Source organism: Desmodus rotundus, chromosome 6 (assembly GCF_022682495.2).
Source record: "Desmodus rotundus isolate HL8 chromosome 6, HLdesRot8A.1, whole genome shotgun sequence".
Taxonomy (NCBI): Eukaryota; Metazoa; Chordata; class Mammalia; order Chiroptera; family Phyllostomidae; genus Desmodus; species Desmodus rotundus.
Genome location: NC_071392.1, coordinates 121,027,310 through 121,051,828, shown reverse-complemented (window position 1 = coordinate 121,051,828; position 24,519 = coordinate 121,027,310). Strand labels below are relative to the sequence as shown.

At 41.9% G+C, this 24,519-nt stretch overlaps 1 protein-coding gene across 1 annotated transcript in view; it reads left to right on the top strand.

The window, feature by feature from the left end:
* The first annotated feature begins 14,475 nt into the window (after nucleotides 1-14,475).
* The window catches only part of HAO1 (hydroxyacid oxidase 1), a 48,485-nt gene continuing 38,441 nt past the window's right edge, over nucleotides 14,476-24,519 (top strand). Inside the window, exons 1-2 of the mRNA XM_024559712.3 lie at nucleotides 14,476-14,671; nucleotides 19,918-20,069. Of these exons, the coding sequence (XP_024415480.2) occupies nucleotides 14,535-14,671; nucleotides 19,918-20,069 (289 nt within the window). The 5' untranslated portion in view covers nucleotides 14,476-14,534. The remainder of the gene's footprint in view (nucleotides 14,672-19,917; nucleotides 20,070-24,519) is intronic.

The following is a 24,519-nucleotide window of genomic DNA, read 5'->3' as shown; positions in this document are numbered from 1 at the left end:
AATATATTTACAGTGAAGAGCAGAGATTATATTATTATACCTTGTAAAGCCTATATCATATTGAGTTGACATATCAGAATATTAAAAATGTATAATTCTTTTAAAAAACTGAATCGTGTTCTTTTTTATTCTATCAAGCTATCACTGTCAGCAAAATGGGAAAGGAGGGATGCAAATTCATTCAACCTGTTCCTTTTTGCAAGCCCACTTGCTTTGAGTAATTTGCCTGGTCCCCACACATGTTGCTCACAAAAATAATCCCTTAGCAATTCCCAAAAGATTCTGGCCCCAACAAATTTCCAGTTTTCAAATATACTAACAGGAGCTTTTCATTTGACACGTACATGTGACTTTCAGTCTTTAGTGGTTGGAAATGACTTGCATTGAATATGCTATTAATACTCATCTATAACATAAGACTGTCAACTAGTTAACACATGTGGGAAGACTACATGCACCTCTCTCTCACCTGCTAAGACAGGGTGCTTTAGGACAAGATCTATTCCAGGATGTGCACCCAAGTGCAGTAATCTGCTCTCCGCATTGCCATCTTTCCTGTCCAGCTTCAAATTATATTCTTGAAGAATTACATCGTGTTTTAATGTCAAGTGCTTTTCCTCCTAATAGAAAACTAGAGTCTAAACAAAACCACACTGTTTGAGGTCATTTCATTTGCGATAATAAATCTCTTAAACCAGAGAGTGTGACAGTTCATTATTAGCTAGTTTACTCTTGCTCATGTGTTCCAAGGACGGCTGTTTTTAAAGAACGGTCCCCTCTGGAGGTTACTAGTGTACACTTTCTGTATGCTGCTTAGAGCATACATTCTAGCATTTATTATCCATCTTTTTTCATAGATAATTTTGGGAACATCTTTATGTCCATTTGGGAAATACTGTGCGTAGTTAGCTTTTTGTTCAGAAGGACAAGTTTTAGATTCTATTAGTTATATGCATAGTGTTGATATAGTAGGCAGTGAGCAGACACAGAGTAGGAAGGATAGGGCAGGTACAGGAGGTCACCAGGGCAGAAGGCCCTGGGTAACTAGCAATGGGCAAAACTGGACAAACAAGTATTTTAGGGTGGGACTTCCCCTAGCATATTGCTGCTTGTGTGGTTTAGACCCCTTGACCTTTCAGCTGGTCATGTGGTTTTTGCCCTCCCCTGAGCTTCCTCCCCTGGCGCATTGCTAGTCCCGTGATAGACTCCCTTAGAGGAGGAACAAGGGGGCCAGCGAATAGCCTCGTAAGACTCCCATATAAGCTCTTGCATGACCACTCCCTTAAGCAATAAGCCCTCAGGACAATGAGGTTCCAGACTGCACTTTCTCTCTCTCTCTCTTTCTCCCTCTCTCCCTCCCTCTCTCTCTCTCTCTAACACACACACACACACACACACACACACACACATACACACACACACACCCCTCTCCCCTTCCCCTTCCCACAACACGTTTTCTTTGCCTTTCATCCTCCTAAGGTCTAACAGCCCTTCATTTGCCTCTGTAACTTGTTTCTTGCATCCACACAGCTTAGCTGGCTCACTTCTTCTACCTCTGAGACTTTGCAATATGGCCCTTGCAATATTGTGTTTTTATAAGAAATATATATTTAGTCACTTAGATGACCAAAATATATTTCTGATATGTATTTGGTCATGGCCCACAGGTCTTAGCTCACAGCTCCCAAAACTCTTGGAATTTTCTGAATGATAACAGCAATAGGAGCATCTTTTTTAAAATAGATTTTATATATTTATTTTTAGAGAGAGGAAAAGGGAAAAAGAAAGCAAGGGAGTGAAACATCAATGTGAGAGAGAAACATCAATCGGCTGCCTCTCACACGGCCCGCAACCTAGGCACATGCATTGACTGGGATCGAATTGGTGACCTCTTGCTTTGAAGGGCGATGCCCAACTCACTGAGCCATACTTAATTTTAAATTTGGTCTCTTGTCCTCAGTTCCTGACTATGCCTCAAAGCTATAAAGGTGAAATGTGTGTCTTGTTAATTTATAACAAGGTTCTTTCCACCACACCTGTGTTATGTTGATGAGATGACTTTTGGAAATCACCTAAGGAGGGATTTGGTTGTCAGGGAAACCAGAGGGTGGACTTTTCAGTCCCACCTGATTTCCAGGGAGGGAAGAAGGGCTTGAGGTTGAATAAATCACCAAAGGTCAGTGATTTAATCAGTCATGCCTGTTTAATGAAGCCTCCATAAAATCTCAAAAGTACCATAGGTTTTTGGTCCACTCAAACAATCAAGCAAGCAAAATATAACCAGAGACATTGAAATTAAGAACAAACTGACAGTAATCAGAGGGGAGGTGGGAGGGGATAATGGGGCGGGGGAGGGAAAAGGGTTTTCAGGGACAACTATAAAGGACACATGGACAAAACCAAAGGGAGGTGGGATCAGGGGAGGGAGATGGGGATGGCTGGCATGGTAGGGGAAAATGCAGAAAACTGTATTTGAACAACAATAAAAAACCCTCAAAATGAGGGGGTTCGAGAGCTTCCTGGTTGGGGAACAAGAATGCTTCCATGTGCCTCCATGCCAGGCACCAAACTGCACAAGGACAGAACTCCTTTGTCTGGGACCTCTCCCCGTGTATCACTTCATCTGGCGGTTGATTTGTATCCTTTAACATCTTTCGTGATAAACCAGTAATCCAGTGAGTAACTGGGTTTTCTGAGTTCTGTGAGCTGCTCTAGCAAATCAATCAAACACAGAGGGGCTTGTGCAATCTCTGATTTATAGCCACTTGGTCACAAGCACAGGTAATAACCTGGTTTTGCAATTGGCCTCTGATTGGCAGGCAGTCTTGTAAGACTAAGCCCTGTATCTGTGGAATCTGATTCTACCTATGAGTAGATATTGCCAGAGTTGTGTTGCGTTGAATTGTATGACACCCAGCTGGTGCCCTGAACACTGCTTGGTGGTGCTGGGGGAAACCCCCTTCCACTCACTGGGACTGGGTGTCAGAACCCGGACGCCCAGAATTAGCAGGGCCCTGCCGCAAGGGAATCAATCAGCACACAATGTTTCCGTGTGCCTGAAGGGGTGAACTGGATATATTTGTTGAGCTAAATATTTACCCCAATTTGTCTCCTGAAGCAAAATAAAATTATTCTCTCTCTGAGGCAGAAGAACAGAAAATCTCATCTAATAATAGCGTTCTGCTCAGCATCCAGCATCTCCACTCTGTGATGTTGTGGGAGTTTTGACATCAGAGGTGATTCATGAGAATTTCTACATTGGATCGGAATGTAGCTTTTCTTTTCCTGGACACCAATGAACCCCAAAGAGCAAGTTTCCCTTCCTCTGCAGTGAAAGTACTCAAATAGTGGACCTACAGCATCAAATATTTGAAATGTAAATTCTCTGACTTCATGCCAGATCCACTAAATTAGAACAGCTGAAGGTAGGCCTAGAAAGCTATGCTTAAACCCCAGGTGATTCTGATAAAGAGTTTGGTGAGCACTGTCCGATACACAGTGAGCGGGACAGTAACCGAATAAGCACTGTGGAACGGGAGAATGGCGACCCTCAGTATAGGGAACCGTTCCAAGCATAGGAAATGTGGCCCAGCCCCCCACTCGGAAAAGCCAGTGGGGAGCGAGGTTGGGGGGGGCAGGACCCATGCCCACGGATAGGTTCTCCCCTGGGGAATCAGGCCTGCTTTGTACCTAGACCGCTATGAGGCTTGCTCTTGCTAAAGCTCCCTCACCCTGAATTGAGGCAGCAAATGTTTACCGAAGTGTCTTTAACTTCCTAAAGTCTGTGCTAAACCACCCAAGTATGGAGTATAACCGGTTCAACCACTTTTGCCTTTACATTTGCAAATATCCTTCTTTGATGTATTTAGCAACATCCTCTCCTTTGTTGTCTGTAAAAGATAACCACCTAAAACAAACCTGTGCACAGTAAATGAGGACCATCTTGATGTAATGTGCCTAGAGAAACAATAAAAGCCTGTCCAGGTGGGGGTCTGGGGCCCTCTCTCAGACTTGGAGAGCGGCGCACAGTCCCTTTTTCTCCACAGGACTTGGTAGTCCGTGTGTTGCCGCCACAGCACAGGATCCTGCTGGCCGGGACCGCATCACCTCAGTAGGCCTGTGTCTGCAGCAATTCTGAGGTCCTATCTAGTTTTCTAGTAAAACACATTTTGGTTCTTAATATTCACACAAAACATACACACAATTTCCACTGATTTTTGGACACCGTCCACAAGGAAACATTTATATTTATATCCCCCACATGCAATTGAACATTTTAAACAAAATAACATGTGTAAAAAGGCTTGTCTTACGTTGTGATCACAGTTTATGAAACGGCGGAAACACGTGCGGATGTCTCGACCAGTGTGCGGAGGGTCTGCAGGACCTGCGGCTTCTCCCTGTGCACAAAGTCCCCGCTAACAACTTTGCACGCGGTTCCGCACCAGGAAGTGAGGTTTTAAGCACTCTACATCCTTCCTGATAGTTTGGAGCAGCGATTTTCAATCTTTTTCATCTCATGGCACATAAACTAATTACTAAAATTCTGTGGCACACCCCCAAAATACATATTTTTTGCCTATCTGACAAAAATAGGTATAATTTTGATCCACTTACGCTGGATGGCTATTGTGTTGGCTGCTGTCACTTTTTCACTTGACAATCTAAGGGAAAAGAGGCCAGTGCCCCTGACTAAATGTCAGGTACTGCATGTTTTAAGAATTCTTGCAGCACACTGGTTGAAAATCACTGGTTTAAAACTTACATGTAGATGTTTTACTTTATTTTAGTTCTGTTTTTAGGAAATTGTTTGAGAATTGAATGTTGACATTTAGTATACTGTAAATTTTTCCATTTAAAGAACAGAGAGTAGGTACTCAATTTGCACAATTTATGACTTTTTTTAGATTGCTGATGTTTAAGAGGAAAATGCTGCACATTTTTCCTTTTTTGCCCCTGTGTTGCCCTTTGTCTTTCTTTTGACTTCAATATATGTTGCATATATGTTGGTTTTAAAATGTGGCATAGTCCTTGGATCCTCATTTCATTGAGAGCTGAGGTTCCTGTTTCCCTTTTAATCTAAGTGTACTTGAGACTACTTAGACCACAAGTAGAACAAATGATTCTATGTGATTTCTGAGGCTGGATTGCAAAGAGTGATGTAACTTTTGCATTGTTTTCTAGAACATTCACTCTTAGAGTAAGCCATCATCTAAGAAGTGCAATCGCCTAAGGCTGCCATGCTGTGAGGAAGTCCTGGCCACATGAAGAAGCCTCACATAGTAAGTGCTCCAGATGACAGCACCAGCTGACTCTAACCCTCGAGACATCCCATCCAGGAGCCAGATATGTGAGTGATTAGCGTGTAGACGAGTCTAGCCCTGATCCATTCACGTCATATTGTTGGAGGCCCCACATCATGGAATAGAGTCAAATCATTCTTGCTTGCCTTGTCCAAATTCCTTACCTACAAAATCTGTGAGTGTAATGAAACAGATGTTACTTTATGCCACTAAATGTGGGCTGATTTGCTAGATAGCCTTGAATAACTAGAACAGCATACCTTGGGTATGTCAGCCACATGTTTTTACTCTTTTCTCCAAGCCACCTTGTCCTGTTGAAAGGATTTACTTAGCATCACGTTCTTCCATGGGTCTCGCTCTGAGATGGATTATTTAACTTGGTTGTGTCAACAAGGGGTGTGAGTGCCGTGCCCTAGAGTTGATGCTTGCATAGAACTGAGTTTGAAATGTCCTTTATCATTTAAACACCTTTTAAAATTTGTATATTATCGATAGCGTTTGGGAACCAGTAGTCTCCACAAGTGTTTCAAGTCTCAAATTTCTGGACTTTCTCTTTGCAGAATCTTTTTGTCCTGTCTATAAACCAGCCAAATCTTTATAACATTATATATTTTTCTTGTAATAATTCACCCAATGCAATGAATAGTAGCCACTTCATGCTACATATTTTGCTTCCCAGCTCCTTCCCTTAGGGGTGCATGCTCAGTAAGTACACAGTCTGCCCTCCATGTTATTGCAAGTGACATGAATAGCCATGGTTTTGCCGCTGCGTGGCATGAATTTTCATCCTTCTTGCCTTCAGCAAAGGTTTTCCTACCACTCAACCTCTAACAAAATACCCAACATGTTTTCACTCTCTAATATAATTTTTTTAAGTTAATCTAGGTGGGCTGGATTATTCTGCAGTCATAAAATCTTCAAAATTTTAGTGTCTTAAAATGACAAAAGTTTATTCCTGCTTACACTACTGAGCCATTTTGAATCAGCTAGACAGAAGCTTGTGCTTCATGATGCCCATGTTTGGCAACTCAGGCTGATGGAGGATCCACCGTTTGCAATATTGCTCTGTCTCAGAAGTGACACAAATCTCCCACCCACGATTCTCCGGCCAGAACAGGTGTCATGCTGCAACCTTGCCACGTGCAATCAGGGCACAGAATCCTAAGGTGGGTCCGGAAGAGCAATGACTACCCCAGTGTACGCAGATCAGTTCCGGTTGCAGGACGCCTTTATGACCTCTTGAGGTTTTCTAAGTAAGACTAAAGAGCCCATGCCATCCCTAAAGCTATTGATACACTTGACTACATTATAAAATTTAATTTCTGTATGATAAAAGACCCATAGTTAAAGAAAAAACATAGACATCAGTAGTTTACAGTACTGTGAATTAGGTTTACAAAAAAGTCATAAAATTCTTAGAGATGCAAGATAAAACTTGAGAAGCACATTTTATAATGTGTTGCTGAAATGGCAAGGAAGTAATGGGTATTCTCAAGAAGCCAAACAAGTAAATAAATAAACACACACACACACACACACACAAACCCACAAAAAACTTCAGAACCAATCAGAAGCCCAACAAGCTGGCAAATGTTACTGAGGCTGCAGGATGTCCAACGGCCATCTACTAAGGCCTGTCCCCTGTGCTTTTGGTGTCATAGCTCCACGGGGTGAGGAGACGAAGCCATGGAGACGCCTATATAAAGATGGGAACCTGAGGGACCCCGTGACCAGTGGAAGGATAGTGGAGAGCATATTCCTTCCTGCAAGGAAAACAGCTGCGGCCACATACTGGACCTGGGACAGCAGGAAAAACAAAACTGAATCATTAGTTCACAGCCGGTAGTTAGTGGTCAAATGATTTGTCACCCATAGTCATGCTAACTGAGTAACCTATATAAAATATGTGAATTCAAATAATCCTGCTGAAATAATTTAGTTATTTTATGTCATTTTTACTTATTGGTTTTAGAAAGAGGAAGAGAAACACTGATTTGTTGTTCCACTTATTTATGCATTCATCGGTTGCTTCTTGTATGTGCCCTGATCGAGACGACGCTCTAACCAACTGTTATTTTAAATTCAACACACATATTTCTACAGGCATCAGAATGTTCACAAAACAGTACCGAATAAACAGACCAAACAATGGGGGAGAGCAGAGAAGTAAGCAGAGTCCTAAAGCTACTCTGCCCCACAAGGGCATGTGCTGAACCCTGTACTGGAGCTCTATTTCAATAGCCTCATGGACCTAGGGGGAGCAGAAGACAAACCACACTGATGGGGGACTCAACAGCTGGAAAATTTTAGTTTAATATAGTAGTTAATAAGCCTAGTGGTTGATGCATGTAAAAAGCTATTGTTTCAGGAACTGAAGGTACGGCCTACCTTGACCCTCAGAGACCACAAGCAATTTGACCTCTGTGCTGTAGAAGAGACCAGGCAACCAAGGTGGTATCTGAGCCATTGTGCTCCAGGGAGAGACAGTCCACCGCCCAGGACACAGATAAAGCAAATTGCTCAGGACACAGGACGCAGGACACAGATAAAGAAAATGACCGGTCAGAGGATGAGAGGATGTTAGGGAAATTGCCCAGCTGCAGGTTTTATCTGATTAACCTCTTTCCTGAATTCCAAATCCTTATCTACACTTTTTCCCCCTTATGAAAAGGCTGACTTGAAAGAAAATATAAGATGGTCTGTTGGGGCACAAACCCACCCTCGCCTCAGATCACCAGCCATCTGAATAAAGCACCCATAAAATTCGATCCCTCTCTCTGCTTATTGGGTCCGGTAGGTGACAGGTAGCATGAACACTGGCTTTTCCAGTTTCAACATCACTTTCAAGGTGGATTCTCAAAAGCTCAAAAGGATATTAATTCAGGGATGCGGAGAAGCACAAGCAACTCCTTGCACGCCTCTTTTATATCTTCCGAACACTCCCAGAAGACTGCTTGCAAAATCCTGCCCCGTTGCACCGCATGAATGAGGGGAACTTTCCAGAAGTTTGTAACAATTGCGTATCCTTTCACCCCAGCTGAAAGCCAAGACCTCAGGGGAAACATGTTCAGTGGGTGAACTAGAAAACAAAGTCCACCTTGCTAGAGGCAACTTGCCTTTCTAGGAGTTGGCTGTGATTAGAACAAGGCGGGAGGATAGGAATACAGTAATACTATGGGGAGGAGAAGGAAAAGAAAAGAGAAGAACATGACAAAGGAAACTAAGTTAAAGATGAAAACAAAGAAAGAAAGGCAGGGGAAAGGAAAGAAGAGGAGAAAGAGAGGAAGGAAGAGAAAGAAATGGAGGTATCTAACCACATGTTTTTAATTGTGCAGCTTTGAGGCTGACATTGGTATTATTTGTCTGTGAAAAAGTCAAGAAGTTAGTAAAAATGTACCTCATTCATGTATAACCACAAAGTGTCTGTGTCCAAAGTATAAAGAGAAATTCTACTAGCCGAAAATAACAACAAATTTAATATAAAAAATGGCCAAGGACATGAGCAAGCATTTCACAAAGTGGGAAGAAATAAAGGGCCAATTAACATATTAAAAGGTGATCAAAGTCATTAGCAATCAGGAAAATGAAAAGAAAAGCCACAGTGAAGTAATTTTTGGCCTATAAGAGGCACTCAGTATTGGTCTGTCTGGAATATCAGTGCTTGCAATGTCTCAAACAGCCCCTTCTAGGGCCTAGAATATTGGAGATGAGTAAGATTATACCAACCCTACTGCACTTCATTCACAAAGAAAAACCCCTGAAAAAGATAAAAACAGAAAATAAGGCATTTCTCCAAGTGATATTCTTGGAATTACACCCTAAGACAAATGAGAGTGAAGATCCCTTTGAGGATGCGGGTGGGGTTCTGTGGCTTCACACTAGCTCACACATGGGATGCAGGCAGGAGGAGAGTTCCATGGTTCGGGAAACATCCAAGGGTTGTGGAGATGGTGAGGCATTTTACTTGGATATTAGGGAAGGTTGAATTAAGTGATGAGTAAAAAAACCAAAAATCCCTATTCTTTTGGCCACTGGAAGGAGAACGCTCAATTCCAGCAGATGCCTGGCATTGGCGTTTACCATCCCGCTTCCCAGATTGGAGGATGGAGAGGGTAGGGGTGGGGGAACTGGCAAACACAGACTCCAGCAGCCTGAGCAAGGCTGGACGGTGTTTTGTCATGTTGTGTCCTCAGCACCTCACTTTGTAATGGAACCAAACGGAATGAGGGTCTGCCGACCCCACGCACAGCAAAGCCAAACACGAAACATCAGGTTTGCAATGGAGCAATTAAAGCTGTCTAATTTGCAAGGGGAATGGGAAACTATTGCTTAAATCCGGAACTCCTCAATGTCTTTGAATTGTTTTTAAAGGCCAAGATTGAGGGTTAGAGGTTGGGGGGAACAGGCTGGCATGCAGAAGCACTGGCAGTGTGGGTTCTGAGTGGAGAAGTTTGGAACTCGGCCATTTATGGTAAAATATGGTAACTGGCTCCAGCCCTGGATCTTCCTGAACAAGGGACCCTTTTCTGCTGAAACGGTTTCGGTGTTCAAGGTTCTGTCATGCTCTGGTACTTTGGTTCTGGCGGGGTGGGGGCCACTTTGATTCCCCGGGAAGCTGGAGGTCAAACTCTCTCCTCTGCACGCGTTTGGTTGCGCGATTGGCAGTGTTAGTCTGTTGTCTCTGAAAGGCAACTCGGTATCTTGTTAGAAACAGGGTAGGACCGTTTTGAGCTGGTTCTGCAGTTTCAGCCTCACTGCGGCCTAGAGAGGAGTTTTCCAGAAGGTATTGTCTCTGAAATAAGGTGAGGTATTTAAATGAGGTAATTAACAAAACCTGTTCTAAACTCCAGCCACTTTCAGTTCTCTCCACCAAGAGTTTCATTAAGCAACGAGGGCGCTTTATGTTAGTGCATCCACTAAGGTGGTTCTCCAGATCAGCCGCTGGGCTGCAATAATACAGAATGAGAGTAGAATTTACGTATTTTTAAAATTCAGGCCTGTTCAAAACAAAACAAAATAAAACAAACAAACCTCCTCTACTTTCCATCTTGCCAAAGTGTTGCCAGACTAAAGGGGTCAGTTTGCCTGCAGAGATCAAAGCCCAGTAAGACACACACAGGAGCTTGCAGCAAAGAAAGGAACGGTTTACTTTCAGGCAGTAGCCCACAGAGACACAGATGGCTTCCAGGGGATGGATTGCGTAGGGGAAAATCATTAATCACAGTGACTAAGGGAGTTAGGCTGGTGGTCAGGGTCAGGGTCTCCCCCGACTGGTCAGTGCCAAGGGAGGGGATAGTTGATCAGTGCAGCTGGTCCTGAAGTCAGCCACGGCATCATTTCGTCTGGTTTTGCTGCGTTTCTGACCTGAAACAGCTGAGGCCTCGATGTTATCTCTAGTTTGACCTAAACTCTGTCTCTATGGTCAACAGACTCCAGGCTTTGTTCCTAAGATCATTTGACGCCAGCCAGGACCTCACTGCCCTGAGGATTTAGTGATTAAGGGAGGGGCCGTGCAGGGGAGAATGAGGCAGGAGAGTCTGGGTACTGGGTGAGGCCAATTTGCATCAAAAGGAAAGAAAAGAGAAGCGGTCATATTAAAGAAGTGAAGTTTCTAGTGGTTACAAAAGCAGTGATTCTCAAATGATACTGTGCATCAGAATCACATGCAAGTCCTATTAAGCTCAAAGGGCTGTAGAGTTTCTGACTCAGCAGGACTGGGTGGGGCTGAGACTTTGCATTTCTAGTAAGTTTCCAGAGGGGGCTGATGCTCCTGGTCCAGGCCACACTTAGAGCAGCACCGGGCCTTATCTTCCTTAGTTTTACCAGGACTTGGCCTGCTTAAGATTCATGCTAGAGTATTAAGTAGCCTCTTCATCAAAATTACATTAGCTGCAACGTGCTAACAGTTTTAATAATTATTAAAGTTGCAAATAAATGAATATGTAAATAAAATTTCATGCTTTTAGTATGCAAATTATGATTCAATTCTCAGCAGCAATTAGGATCCCTTATATCAATTTTCACAATGATTTTAAATGAGAAATTGAGTTATTTCTTTTTAAAATATATTTACTGATTATGCTATTACAGTTGTCCCATTTCCCCCCCTTCACTCCACTCCATCCTGTCCACCCCCTCCCTCCCCCATTCTCCCCCCTATAGTTCATGTCCATGGGTCATACATATAAGTTCTTTGGCTTCTACATTTCCTACACTATTCTTACCCTCCCCCTGTCTATTTTCTACCTACCATTTATGCTACTTATTCTCTGTACCTTTCCCCCCTCTCTCCCCCTCCCACTCCCCTGTTGATAACCCTCCATGTGATCTCCATTTCTGTGGTTCTGTTCCTGTTCTAGTTGTTGGCTTAGTTTGCTTTTGTTTTTGTTTTAGGTGTGGTTGTTAATAACTGTGAGTTTGCTGTCATTTTTACTGTTCATATTTTTGATCTTCTTTTTCTTAGATAAGTCCCTTTAACATTTCATATAATAAAGGGCTTGGTGATAAACTCCTTTAACTTGACCTTCTCTGAGAAGCACTTTATCTGCCCTTCCATTCTAAATAACAGCTTAGCCGGATACAGTAATCTTGGATGTAGGTCCTTGCCTTTCATGACTTGGAATACTTCTTGCCAGTCCCTTCTTGCCTGTAAGGTATCTTTTGAGAAATCAGCTGACAGTCTTATGGGAACTCCTTTGTAGGTAACTGTCTCCTTTTCTCTTGCTGCTTCTAAGATTCTCTCCTTATCTTCAATCTTGGCTAATTTAATTATGATATGCCTGGGTGTGTTCCTCCTTGGGTCCAGCTTCTTTGGGACTCTCTGAGCTTTCTGGACTTCCTGGAAGTCTATTTCCTTTGCCAGACTGGGGAAGTTCTCCTTCATTATTTGTTCAAATAAGTTTTCAATTTTTTGTTCTTCCTCTTCTCCTTCTGGCACCCCTATAATTCGGATATTGGAACATTTCAAGACGTCCTGGAGGTTCCTAAGCCTCTCCTCATTTTTCCGAATTCTTGTTTCTTCATTCTTTTCTGGTTGGATGTTTCTTTCTTCCTTCTGGTCCACACCATTGATTTGAGTCCCAGTTTCCTTCGCATCACTATTGGTTCCCTGTACATTTTCCTTTGTTTCTCTTAGCATAGCCTTCATTTTTTTCCTCTAATTTGCGACCAAATTCAACCAATTCTGTCAGCATCCTAATTACCAGAGTTTTGAAGTGTGCATCTGATAGGTTGGCTATCTCTTCGTAGCTTAGTTGTATTTTTTCTGGAGCTTTGATCTGTTCTTTCATTTGGGCCATTTTTTTTTTCTGTCTTGGTGCACCTGTTACATACAGGGGCAGAGCCTTAGGTGTTCACTGGGGCAGGGTAATGCTGGTCACTGCGCTGCACTGCTGTATGTGGGTGAGGGGCCGAGAGGGAGCAATGGGGCCTGCTCCACTCTCTGCCGGATTTCATTCACTCCCTCTGCTACTCATAATCAAACTGGTCTCCTCTAGTGCTGATTCCCGAGTGGGTGGGCTCGTGCACGCTCTAGGCCCCTGTGGGTCTGTCCAACAAACTCTCCTGAGAGGCTGGGAGTTTCTCCTGCTGCCGCCTCAACATCCATAGGTGTTTTCAATCAGAGGTTTGAGGCTTTATTTCCTGGAGCTGAAGTCTGGGGTTGCGTGGTCTGTTTCACTGCCCCGCCATTCCTCTTGGTTTATCTGTGCGCGAATGTGGGGCTGCAGGGTCTGCTAGCAGTTGCACCGCCTGCCCCGTTCATCCCACAATCCGCCAGTCTCTGGATCCAGCCGTGTTGCTGCGAGTTCTGTCCACCCTGGCTGCCTGTCTCTGCCCCTCCTACCGGTCTGATTGAATGTTTCATCTTTGTCTCCTTGGTTGTCAGACTTCCATGCGGTTCAATTTTCTGTCAGTTCTGGTTGTTTTTTGTTTTTAAATTGTTATTGTCCTTCTTTTGGTTATGCAAGGAGGTGCAGTGTATCTACCTACACCTCCATCTTGGCCAGAACTCCAAGAAATTGAGTTATTTCTTATAGGAATCCTGTATCATATTAACACATTTTCTCCTTCCAAGGGCAATTTTAATGTCACATTACCTGGCACTACACTGATGCAAAAGGTAAGCATTTGTGAGTTTTAGGAACAGACCTATAGATAATTAAATGTCAATCCTAGTAGTATAAACTTTCAAAATTAAATTAATGGGTAGGGAAGTGAGATTGAAAAGGAAGCACCAGCTAACACTGTGGACAACTGACACCTGCACCGTGGAATCCCACGTACAAATCAGCCACCAGAGGAGTGAGGGATGGGGTTTTTATGCACCAACTCCCTTAAGTCCTTCGTTGTGGGCTGTTCCAGGGTGTCTTGATTCCATAGCCCTGTAGTATGTCACATGTTTGGAAGACAGCAGGCTCCAAGTTCAAGAGAAAATTCTTGTACAAGTGTACGCAGATGGACTTCAGCTGCTGAACAGCTAGCTCTCAGTGGAGGCGCCTAGATTGAAACTCAGGTGTGACTGATGTCAAAGCCATTGCTTTCTAAATCAAGTCTGAGTAATGGGAAGTCCTCCAGGTGTTCCATGATTAACTGAAATTCCAGCCTGAAACCAGAAGGTCCTTTGGAATGGCACTTCCTTACTTCCTCTCCAGAGCTAGATAAGACCTTTTAAGAATTAAGTTATGTATTTGGGCTTAAGGTTCCTTCTTAAAGCCAAGTGTTTATAATCTTCCAAATTTCATATTGTGTACAGACACTCCATGTTTATTGGACGTCCAGCTCATTGCATAAGCTCTTTTTCACATGATATGTGCGTGACCCATGTGTGGAAGGAAAATGAGGGGCAGCCCATTCTGGGCACCAAGTAAGGAGCGAAGGCACTCACTCTGTGGAAGGAGCAGCCTTAGGCAGAACTGAGCCAAGAGTGGTTTCACGTGAGTACTTCTCTAAGTCGTTCATTTTAACTCCATGCTCTGCCTTTGAAAGGTGACAACCTTACAGGCTCCGCAATCCCAATTCTTGCAGCTTAGGTGTTGCTCTTTTTTGACCGATAGCTGCGAATGAAATTTCAAAGTCTAAGCATATGTTTGCTCACTTAATGTAACACCAGAGAACTAAATCTGAACTTTGGAAAAAGTCTATTAATAATTGACAAATAACAGAATTATCAAGATGTAGAAGGCAACACAGGAAAAAAATAAAAACAACCTGGGGTTGCAATAACCTGTGAAAATGTCCACCCGGCTAGTTTGTATCAGTGATTATGAACGACACGCTAAATCGGTGCTTCAGAAGTCTATATATGACTATTATAGGTCTGGGGCAAATGATCAGGAAACCTTGGCTGATAATATTGCAGCATTTTCCAGGTAAGAAATACTATTTATTTTTAAGATGTGTGAAAATTACGCAAAGACATTCTACCAAAATAAGTTCTCCTAGTTTCAATGTTGATGATGTAGAATTATTTGTCTAGATATATGCTTAGCAAAATTCTTGGGGTTGTGAGAAATCTTGGGCTTTAGATTATTTTAAAATATTTCAAACCTGGGACTATATTGAACAACTGACTGAAAAAGCCAACCCTAAGGTCCCTCACTTGGAATTACATGGACTAACTAATTTAGCTGTGTGTGAAAACAGTGGGGAATTCTGATAACCCCACTGTCTCTTTCCCTGAGCGTGGCAGTGAGTGTGTCCATGGTGTTCGAAGGAGCGTTTCATGCAAGATAACGTTAAATGCAAGATCTTCCCTGGTTGAGCCGCAACAGATTGTTGCCTCAAATGTTCCCATCCTGCTGGCTCTTCCCCTTATCACTCATTTTGATTGTTGTTGTTTAAACTTCCACTTTAGATTTCAATTTGTCTAGGTAGCATTAATCTTTCAACTTTGCTGTTTAATCTCTCCTCCAAAGAGCTTCATCTCTCTTCCCAAGCTAGTTTTCCCTCGACTTTCATATTTCAAAGCACAAGATGGTGGGTGTCATGGTTTATGTGTTTTGGCTTGTAATAAAAACAAGAAGCAAAATAACTTTAAAAGAGTATTTTATCTCTCAGCAGTTACGAAAATGGTTTATTTGCTCAAGTAGGCGAGAAGAGCCCTCAATACACTAGTCTTTCAGGCTCATCCATTTACATTATAGCCTTTAGTGAAGCCAGTGAGTATCATGGGTGTTCAGCAATGGTGATAAATTAAAGGAAAAAAGGCAGAAAATATCCAGGTAAAAGAATTTGCCTTCCTTCTTGATTTCTTCTTTAGTCTAGAGCAAAATCCCTCAAAATCACTTTCCATGGATGAATTAGGAGAAATGAAATCATTCTAACCAAGGTGTTCGTTGGCAAGTAGCATAGATTCCCTGAAAATCAGTGTAGGAGCTCGACAATGGGGTGAAGTTTGGGGCCTCTCCCAAACCCCTTTTAGCCTTGACTTTGTCTCAGATGTTCCTTGGAAACCAAATGAGCTGCAAAGATGCTGGAATAGCCATGGGAAGGGAAAAGTTGTCTAAGAGTAGAGGAGGGGCTTAAAATCATTGAGGAGATTTCATTGCAACAAACATTCGGGGCCATTGCCTATTTGACGCCTCAGTTCCTCTCGGGCTGTGTAACTTGCTGGGTGGCCCTTCGTCCCTCACCCTGTGATGAGCTGATCATGTGGAACTAAGGGCAGATTTTGTGCTAGGACTGTCGTGGCCTTGGGGCGATGGGATGAAGGTAATCAGTCTGAAATCTCTCATTCTGATTTAATCGAAGACCACAAAACACCCAGACCTCAAGTAGCCTGTTGTGACACGATGACAGGGTATTTGAAAGACGCGTATGAGATTTATGTGCCTCTCCCTCTGACAGGCACAACAGAAGATCATTCACAGTGACAGCTTTTATCTCTCTGCACTTCGCTCTGACAACCACATTTTGCAGTTGTGGGGACATGAGCCACTTATGTGACCCAGCAGTTACTTGGAGACATCTCTGGGTAACACTTGGAACTCTAATATTATTGTGTCCCCCTCAATAAAAGGACAAATAAAGTCAAATAGATAGAATCACCCAGAAGAACAGAGTATTCTATTGCAAACTTGACAAGAACAGAGCAAATGTCAGCTTGCTACATCTTACTTGGTCTGACCTGATTGGACTTAATTCCAAATAGAACAGTTATTTGTCCTGGCCAGGCCGCTCAGTTGGTTGGAACGTTGTCCTGATGTGCCAAGGTTGTGGGTTCAATCCCTGGTCAGGGCACATGTAGGAGTCAACCAATGGGTGAAACAACAAATCCATATTTCTCTTTCCCTTCCTCTCTCTCTCTAAAAATCAATCAATCAAATAAATAAGTCAAATAGTAATTTCATTCTCTTATATATTAACTCAATGTATCCTTCTCAAGCATGGTTTTCACATATTTTGTGGCTTATTATGGAATTGTCATTGGTAGAAAATGATTCTACAATTTGGACATTTGGAAGCTTCATGATGTTAGAAAAGGAAGCTAGTCTCATTCCTGTTGTATTGCTTATTGACACTTCTAAATAACAGGTGGTAAAAGTGATAACATTCTCTGTCTTTAATATTTGAGAAGCAATATAAAGTTACCAGTGGCATTTTCAGTATCCTTTTCATACAGTATAAATGTTACAGAATCATCTAGCCAGTTTGCAAAATGGGTAAGTATGTTGCTTTTTGCTCTTGCATTATGAAAAGCAACTAATTGTCTCTTGGTTTTGAGGATTCATATGGAAAGGGGTTTCAGATCCCAACTCTATTTTTTCCTTCTCCTCCTCTCCTCCATCCTTTCATCCCCTCCCTTCCACTGCTCCCCCTCCACCCCACAGCCGTGGTTTCTTCATCCAGACAAGTGTTCTCTCACACACACACACACACACACACACACACACACAATCATGCACCATTTCAGGAGGTTCAAGGGGCTGAAGAAACCATTAAAAAATGAATGGTAAACAATAAGATTATAAAAATTGTGGTATACTTTATATAAATATATTTTATGTTTTAATGGCTTAGTGTAAAAATAATGAGGAAAAATTAGAATGCAATGTGATCACCTCACAGGATTTATAAGACATTAATTCACTGTGCTCAGTTGGTGGGACTCAGTGACAGTATACAGCATAAACAGCTGGATGATGAGCGAATGCCTTCCTTCAACAGAGTAGCCCCTTAGGGGAGTGCGTATGTCACCTGATTTTTTGATAAATAAAATTTGAGCCCTTTGTTAGATGTGAAGTGTGGGTTGAAAGTCCTGTTAAAGGATTCCCATCTTTACCTTACTTCCTTTACTCAGGTATCTTTTATTCCATCCTTAAAAAATGGTTTATTATTCAATTTGTTCAATTGTTTTGTCAATCTTCATAATCCTTTTCCCAAAGTGGAGGTCTCGGAAGAGCACAGTCCATGGTTATAGTCAACTCCTATTTTATGTACGATTTGGGGTAAAAAAAAAATCACTTAAATTAGGGGTGGAGTTGGGTGGGGTTTAGAAAAGTTACTGAAACTGACAAAGTTAGTTGTAATTGCTCTTTGGAAAATATCAAAATGTGGAGGAATTTTTAGAGAACATATGTTTTCCCACTCTACTGATTTTTGTCTAATTTTGTCTAGGAGTTGCATTTTGTACGTTCGTTGGTAAGTCTCTCTAATGTCATCCTCTGAACAAAATAAGATGTGTAGGGAAGCTGGAGCACACAGTTAAAGTGACTGCGCCCCCATGTGGACAAGTGCAAAGCCACTGCCTGAGATGGAATTGAACCTTGCGTGGATACGTGGGAATTGGACATTTAAAAACGTCCTTCTGCCACACGCGCGCGCACACACACAGCTGATACCCTGCAGTTCTGCGTGTGTTTTTCATAAAAACTTTCATTGTTTCCTTAGCTCTAAGTAAATATTAATGTCTTCCAAGACCTGCACTTCAATAACTGCTATTAAAATGTTTTTCTTTCATTCTAATAATACACTTAGCGGTGATTGGTAATAAAAACTCCCTTTAAGGCTTCTGCCTCACCCCCTTCAGAATGGAGATAAAAGAATCATGCAGTGAGGGTCAGTGGAGAAGAAAAGACTTCCAGCAGCCAAGCATGTGGTGTGCTGGAAAATAATGACAATTATGATGTTCAAAGGAATTGCAAAGAAATCACACTGTAAAATTTCTTTATTACGCTTCTCAGGGCTGGATGTTTTTACTTCATCTTGTGAGGAAGGGTTAGGTTACAGGCTGTTAGCTATTGCTCAAAGCAACCTGAAGGCAGAATTTCCCCTTCCGCTACAGGAAGTAGGCTTCACTTAAGACTTTGGAGGTTCTATTTATTTTGGTTACTCCATTACTAAATCACACTTCACTCCATTAACTAAAAACCTTGATATCCTGGAAGCAGAGTTAAAGCTAGGTAATGAAAGTTAGGTGCCGGATAGGTGCGTATGCGTGTGTACTAAACCTTTATTGTCTCAGTGCTCATTAGAATAGGCTGCATTTTCTTCCACTTAAATCAGCTACTAATGAGATGCAAAATAATTCTGAACAAACAGGAGATACAACTTTTGCTGAGAGGGAAGAGAACTAGTTCTCCTGTAAATTTTGCCAGTGAAGTTTTAGTTCTTGGTTTTGGAATTTTAACTGTAACACAAAACAATTGCAGGAAAAGGCATTTAAGAGAATGTTCAGTTGTCGAAAATTTTTTAAGTCAAAAACTCCAATCTTTGCCAAATAACATTTCTGAAGAAAAGATTCAATTTTACACTGAAAAAAATTATCTTCCCTTATTATTATACTTCAATGCATACAAAATGCAGCTTAAGGATTTTGAAAAAAGAAAACATCATAATTTTAAAAGGAAGCTGCCTGAGGCAGTTCCTCTGTATACCATCTTCACATGGCTTGGAGGAGGTGAAATGAATGCTTTATGTTCCGCCCCCCCCCCCAAAACCCTAAGTGGACATTCATAGTGACTTTATTTATAATTGTACCAAATTGGAAACATCCTAAATGTCTCTTATCAGGGGAATGGGTAAATGAACTGTGCTACCTTCTTACCACTGAATACTCTTCAGCAACCAAAGGGAACAATCTACTCATGCTTGTAGCAACTGGATGAATGTCAAATGCATTGCGCTTACTCAAAGAAGACAGGCTTCCACGCCTACACGCTGTATGATTTCATTTACATGACATTCTTGCAAAATAAAACTAGAGGAACCCCCCCCCCCCCATAGACTGATGGTTATTAGGGGAGGTCTAAGGGGAGAGTTTCACTACAAAGGCTAATGGGGAAAATTTTCAGGATAGTAAACTGTTCTGGATCTTGGTTGTTTTGACAGGTATAAGGCTATATGCATTTGTCAAAGCTCAAAAAACTTTACACTCAAATGGGCAAATTCTCCTGTATGTTAAATATACCTCACTTTGAACAATGGCTTGAGAAATTCATTATCTTATTGCTAACTCTCTATCTTAACAAACATTCAAATTGCCCCTTTAGCCCTGTAAAGTAATTTGCTTGGTGAAAAAAATAGAAGAAAATTTTCTCTTTTTAACTAAAATGTAACATCAAAGCTCTAATTATACTTTTGAAATTCTAAAACTTTTTTTTTTTTTTAACTCTAGATGGAAGCTCTATCCGCGGATGCTCCGGAATGTTGCTGAAGTAGACCTGTCGACTTCTGTTCTGGGCCAAAGAGTCAGTATGCCCATATGCGCTGGGGCCACGGCCATGCAGTGCATGGCTCACGTGGATGGGGAGCTTGCAACAGTGCGAGGTAGGAAGAAGGTCCTCACCCCATGGGACAGAAGAGGACTAACGTTTAGTGACTCCCCTCTCTGTGTGCACCATGCAATCACTTCCCTGGATGTTTTTATAGCCAGAGGAATTAAGCCCTTGGCCGGCGCCATCAGAAGGCCTGGCCTTGCACATTATATGCTCCTCTGTTTCTGAACTGTAAGGCTCTGGTTTTATCAGATATAGAATGAGGATAAAAATAGTACAAAACACCTCGGGTTGCACATACCATTTAAAGTGCTTGAAACAGTGTCTGGCACACAGTAGTGGCTCAATAACTTTGAGGTGTATTTTGAGTATTAATCTCAACATCTTAGAAAATGGAGGCCTGAGAAATTGACTCACCCTGGGTCATACAGCTAGGTAGTGGCGGATATGGGATTTAACCTCATGGCTACCTTATTTCAAAGCCCTTCCTGCTTCCTCCAAATCCCTGAGATTCTCACAAGGAAAGAACAAATGCAGCAACCTGATTGGTTGTGTCATCTGCCATGATTTTGGAACACGATTTTTTTTTTTTTTTTAACCAATGGGTTATATTCCCAGTGGAGCATTTCCATCTGCCTTAGGAGAAGGGAGTGATGAGAAATTCAAAGAAGATGTAAGGAAATTTCGTACTAGGGCTTATTTACTAACTTCCCAGTCCTCCAGAAGCTGTGGACATTTGAGAAGTTATGCACAATGATTAATCTCCCCACATTCTGCTTCAGAAACTCATAAAGTTGGGAATGAAGTCTATTTGACTTCTTTTGAATCTAAGAAGTTAGAAGTAGCTCAATTAGTTAGAGAGTTATCCCAATTGACCAAGGCTGTGGGTTCAATCCCTGGTCAGGGCACATACAGGAAGCAACCAGCGAATGCACAAATAAGTGGAACCACAAATTTGTGTTTCCCTCTCTCTCACTTTCTCTTTTCCTCTGTCTCTAAATCAGTAAATAAAAAAAAAGATTATACAGTTTGGTGAGGTTGGAGGGAAAATGTGTATTTTCAAGTACTCTTGACAAGAGGGTACAGTGAAATCATCATTCTAGAAAATAATTTGGCACTGTGTATCAAAGTTTGAAGAATGTGAATTCTCTGCGATGGTGTAAATTCTCTTCTAAGAATTCCAAGGAAATAGTAATGATTTTGAGGAAAGACATTTCTCTAAGGGCGTTCATGTCTCTGTTACTTTTAATAGGGAATTTGGAAAAAGAACACAGAAATGTCCCACAATTAGAAATAGGTTGCAAAAAAGAGGGTGCATTAAAAATGGGATAAATTATGTAAAAATCATATTGTAGACAGTGTAGTGGTGTGGAGAGAAGTGACAATACAATAAATTTTTTAAAGCAGTTACAAACAATAGGAAGACACTAAAATGAACTTATTTTTAAAGATTAAGAACCAGACGAGTCTTTATAAGTGTGTATATATGACTGATAGGATTATTCCTGACTTTATATTCTTCCTACTTTTGGTCCATACTTATAAAATTTCCTTTAAATTATTTTGTAAGAAGAAAACAATAAAAACTAAATTTGTAAGAGGAGAGAAAAATGGAGAAGGGACCAGGAAGAGAATGGAAAAGAAGCAGAGGAAGTAAAAGAAGGCAGTAAGTAGGGCTCGCTTTGTAAAACACCCTAGAGCCTGCAAATTATTTGTATATGTATTACTTTATTTGATATGTGACAGGTGTCACTGTGCCCATTGTGTGGACATAGTGCTAGAGTCCCAGAGAAAGCTATGAAGTGACAGGACTTACTCTCCTCCTCCCTTCTGGTGGGTCCAAGGTCTGTGCTCCTTACTTTTGGTCAGGTGGAAAGAAAAACGAGAAGAAAGCTTACTTCAAAAGTACAATGTGATAGCCTGGGTTAGACTATTTTATCCAACATTATTTCCTCCCGGCCCTAACCACGAGGCATTATTAAATATCTGTTGTATTATTCTTCTACATTTCTTTATCAAACACTTATAAAGTAAGTAGCATGTTCCAGGCACTACTCTAAATACAAGGATTAAAATGTTGAAGCCTTTGAACAACCCAAAGAAGTAGTGTTATTATGAAGCCCTTTTCACACAGCAGCTGAGCAGCTTGCCCAGAGTCACATAAAACAACCCATGAAGATGGGGTTCAGACCAGGCTGTCTGGCTCTAGAGTCTGGGCTCTTTACCTTGAATTTCCAGAAAAATCCCATAGAATGTCATAAGGGGAAGCCCATTTATCTGGACAAATTTTAGGAGTTACAATCTCCTACAAGTAATTACTTTACCATCTGAAGAGCCCGCTAAGCAGGTCCCCCAGGAGAATGAGATACTTGACAGATGCTGGGGTGAGGTGGATCAGGCAGAACCAAGGTGGGGTGCAGTGAGAACACAGAGGAGTCAGCAATGAAAGGTTACACGCAGTGCCCAGGAGAATCTGTTCCGGATCAGGGTCCTGTCTGGGCTGTGCCATCACAGCTTACATTCCAGATTTGTAGTAGGTTTGTAGTAGAACCCTCCCTCCAGGATTTAAACATCCTTAAGGGTTTCTTCTATATTCCAGTGACCACCTATGGGTTGATGGTCTATTTAGAATTGAGGCAGCTGATATTTGATTGACTTTATTGTTTCAAAATATGGAAACCCTCTCAAGCAAGCCTGATCCTTGGGGAAATGGTGAAATCTACGGAAGTTGTTTAGAGGACTTCTTTTTCCCACCCTCTTAATGATCTGTTCCCAAATTAAGGTTTCCTGTTTTCAGGGCCTTGGCCCCTAGCTAGAAGAAGTCAGGGCCAAGTTCAAGAGGTTGGGGTTAATGAGCAGTTCTCTCTAGAGAAAGTATCCCCTTCAGCCTGGTCGGTAAGAGTAGGTGGGGTTTATTCAGATCCCCAGAAAATGGTCTGGCCTGAATAATTAAAATGGGCTTCCAGAAAGGTCTGGAAGTTGCCATGGTATCACAATCTCATCTTCCCAGTTGGCTCTCCAGACTTCTTCACAGGGCACTGACCCAAGGGCTCTTGGCCTTTCTTCTCACGATTGCAGGGCACACCCCCAGTATAAACCAGGAACAGAGCTCCACTTTCTTACACGGCAGAGTGGCCAATGGGGCGACTCTTTTTTGTTTTAAATTTTCAAAGTGGCGATGAACATGTGAATTTCAGATAAACAACAAATCATTATAATTGTGTGTCCTGTATGTTTATTTGCTGTATGTGGCAGCCCTAATTGAATAAAGCTCTTACCTTTAGAGGTTCTTGTGAGGACTACATGAGATTAACACTAGGGAAAGCTTCCTAAAAGGTGGTGTACTTTTTATTTTCCCCTCAGAGTTCAGAGTCCCCTATATCTTTCTTTTCTACACATGAAAAACACTTTTAGAAAAGTACACTCCATTTATGCCTCCATGGGAGTGAAAATGGCTCTTTTTACTTTGCTAAAGACATTTTTGTTTGTTACGCTTTATGCAGGAACTTCAAAAAATGGCCTTAACGGCCAGGCTGGTAATGTAAATATCCAGAGAGGGAGGAAGTTCAGAAAACAACAATGCAGGCTCCCTGGTGGAGACCAGCACACCTGAGATTGCAGGTTCCACCCAAAGGGGGCAGCCTAGCTTGGTGCTAGCTAACGGGTGCCCCAAGGGAGTGAGGGTGTGGGGCTGCCAATCTTCAAAATTTTAAGAGAAGCCAGAAATCTTGGTTTTTATGTGCAATCTCCTGCTTTTTAAATGTTGGCAAATAAATCAAAATTGGGGCAACAATGTGTGGGCCAAAGCAAATACTTTTGTGGGCTACAACTGTCCCTTGGGCTGTCTAGACGGGCTGGGACACCTGATTTATGTGGAAATTCACCACTAACTAGCTTCACTTCTTGTGACAGGTCCTTTGCGCTCTCTAGGATTACCTCGTTTCCTCATTGATAAAGTGAGCTGCTTAAGTGAGATCAGTGGTTTGCCTACTGGGTCCGAAGGAGCCTGGGGTTGTACCCAAGGATCTCAGAGAAGTTTGGTTCTACTTACTTTGTATGTTGCAGTTCAAACAAACAGTTCTTTAAAGAAAAAGTTCTGCTGCTAAGACAAAAGCAAAGGAAAAAACTCCACCATGAGCCTTGGCTGGGTGGCTCAGTTAGATGGAGCGTTGTCCCTACACCAAAAAGGTTGCGTGTTCCAACCCTGGTCAGGGTGCATATGGGAGGCAGCTGATTCATGTTTCTCTCTCACACTGCTATTTCTCTCTCTCCCTCTCTCTTTAGAATCAATGACTATATCCTTGGGTGAGGACGAAAAACAAAACAAAACAACCCTTCATGATGAGAAAAGTCAAAGAACAAAAACAGAAAATTCCCAAGAGGAGTAGATGATCTTTATAATTTTTTCCTGTATCCATTAGTTTTGTGCCCATTTAAAATTTTATCAAATACATAAAGAGAGATTGTAATGGAGTAGTTTGGAGCAGAGGTCCCTGAAAAAC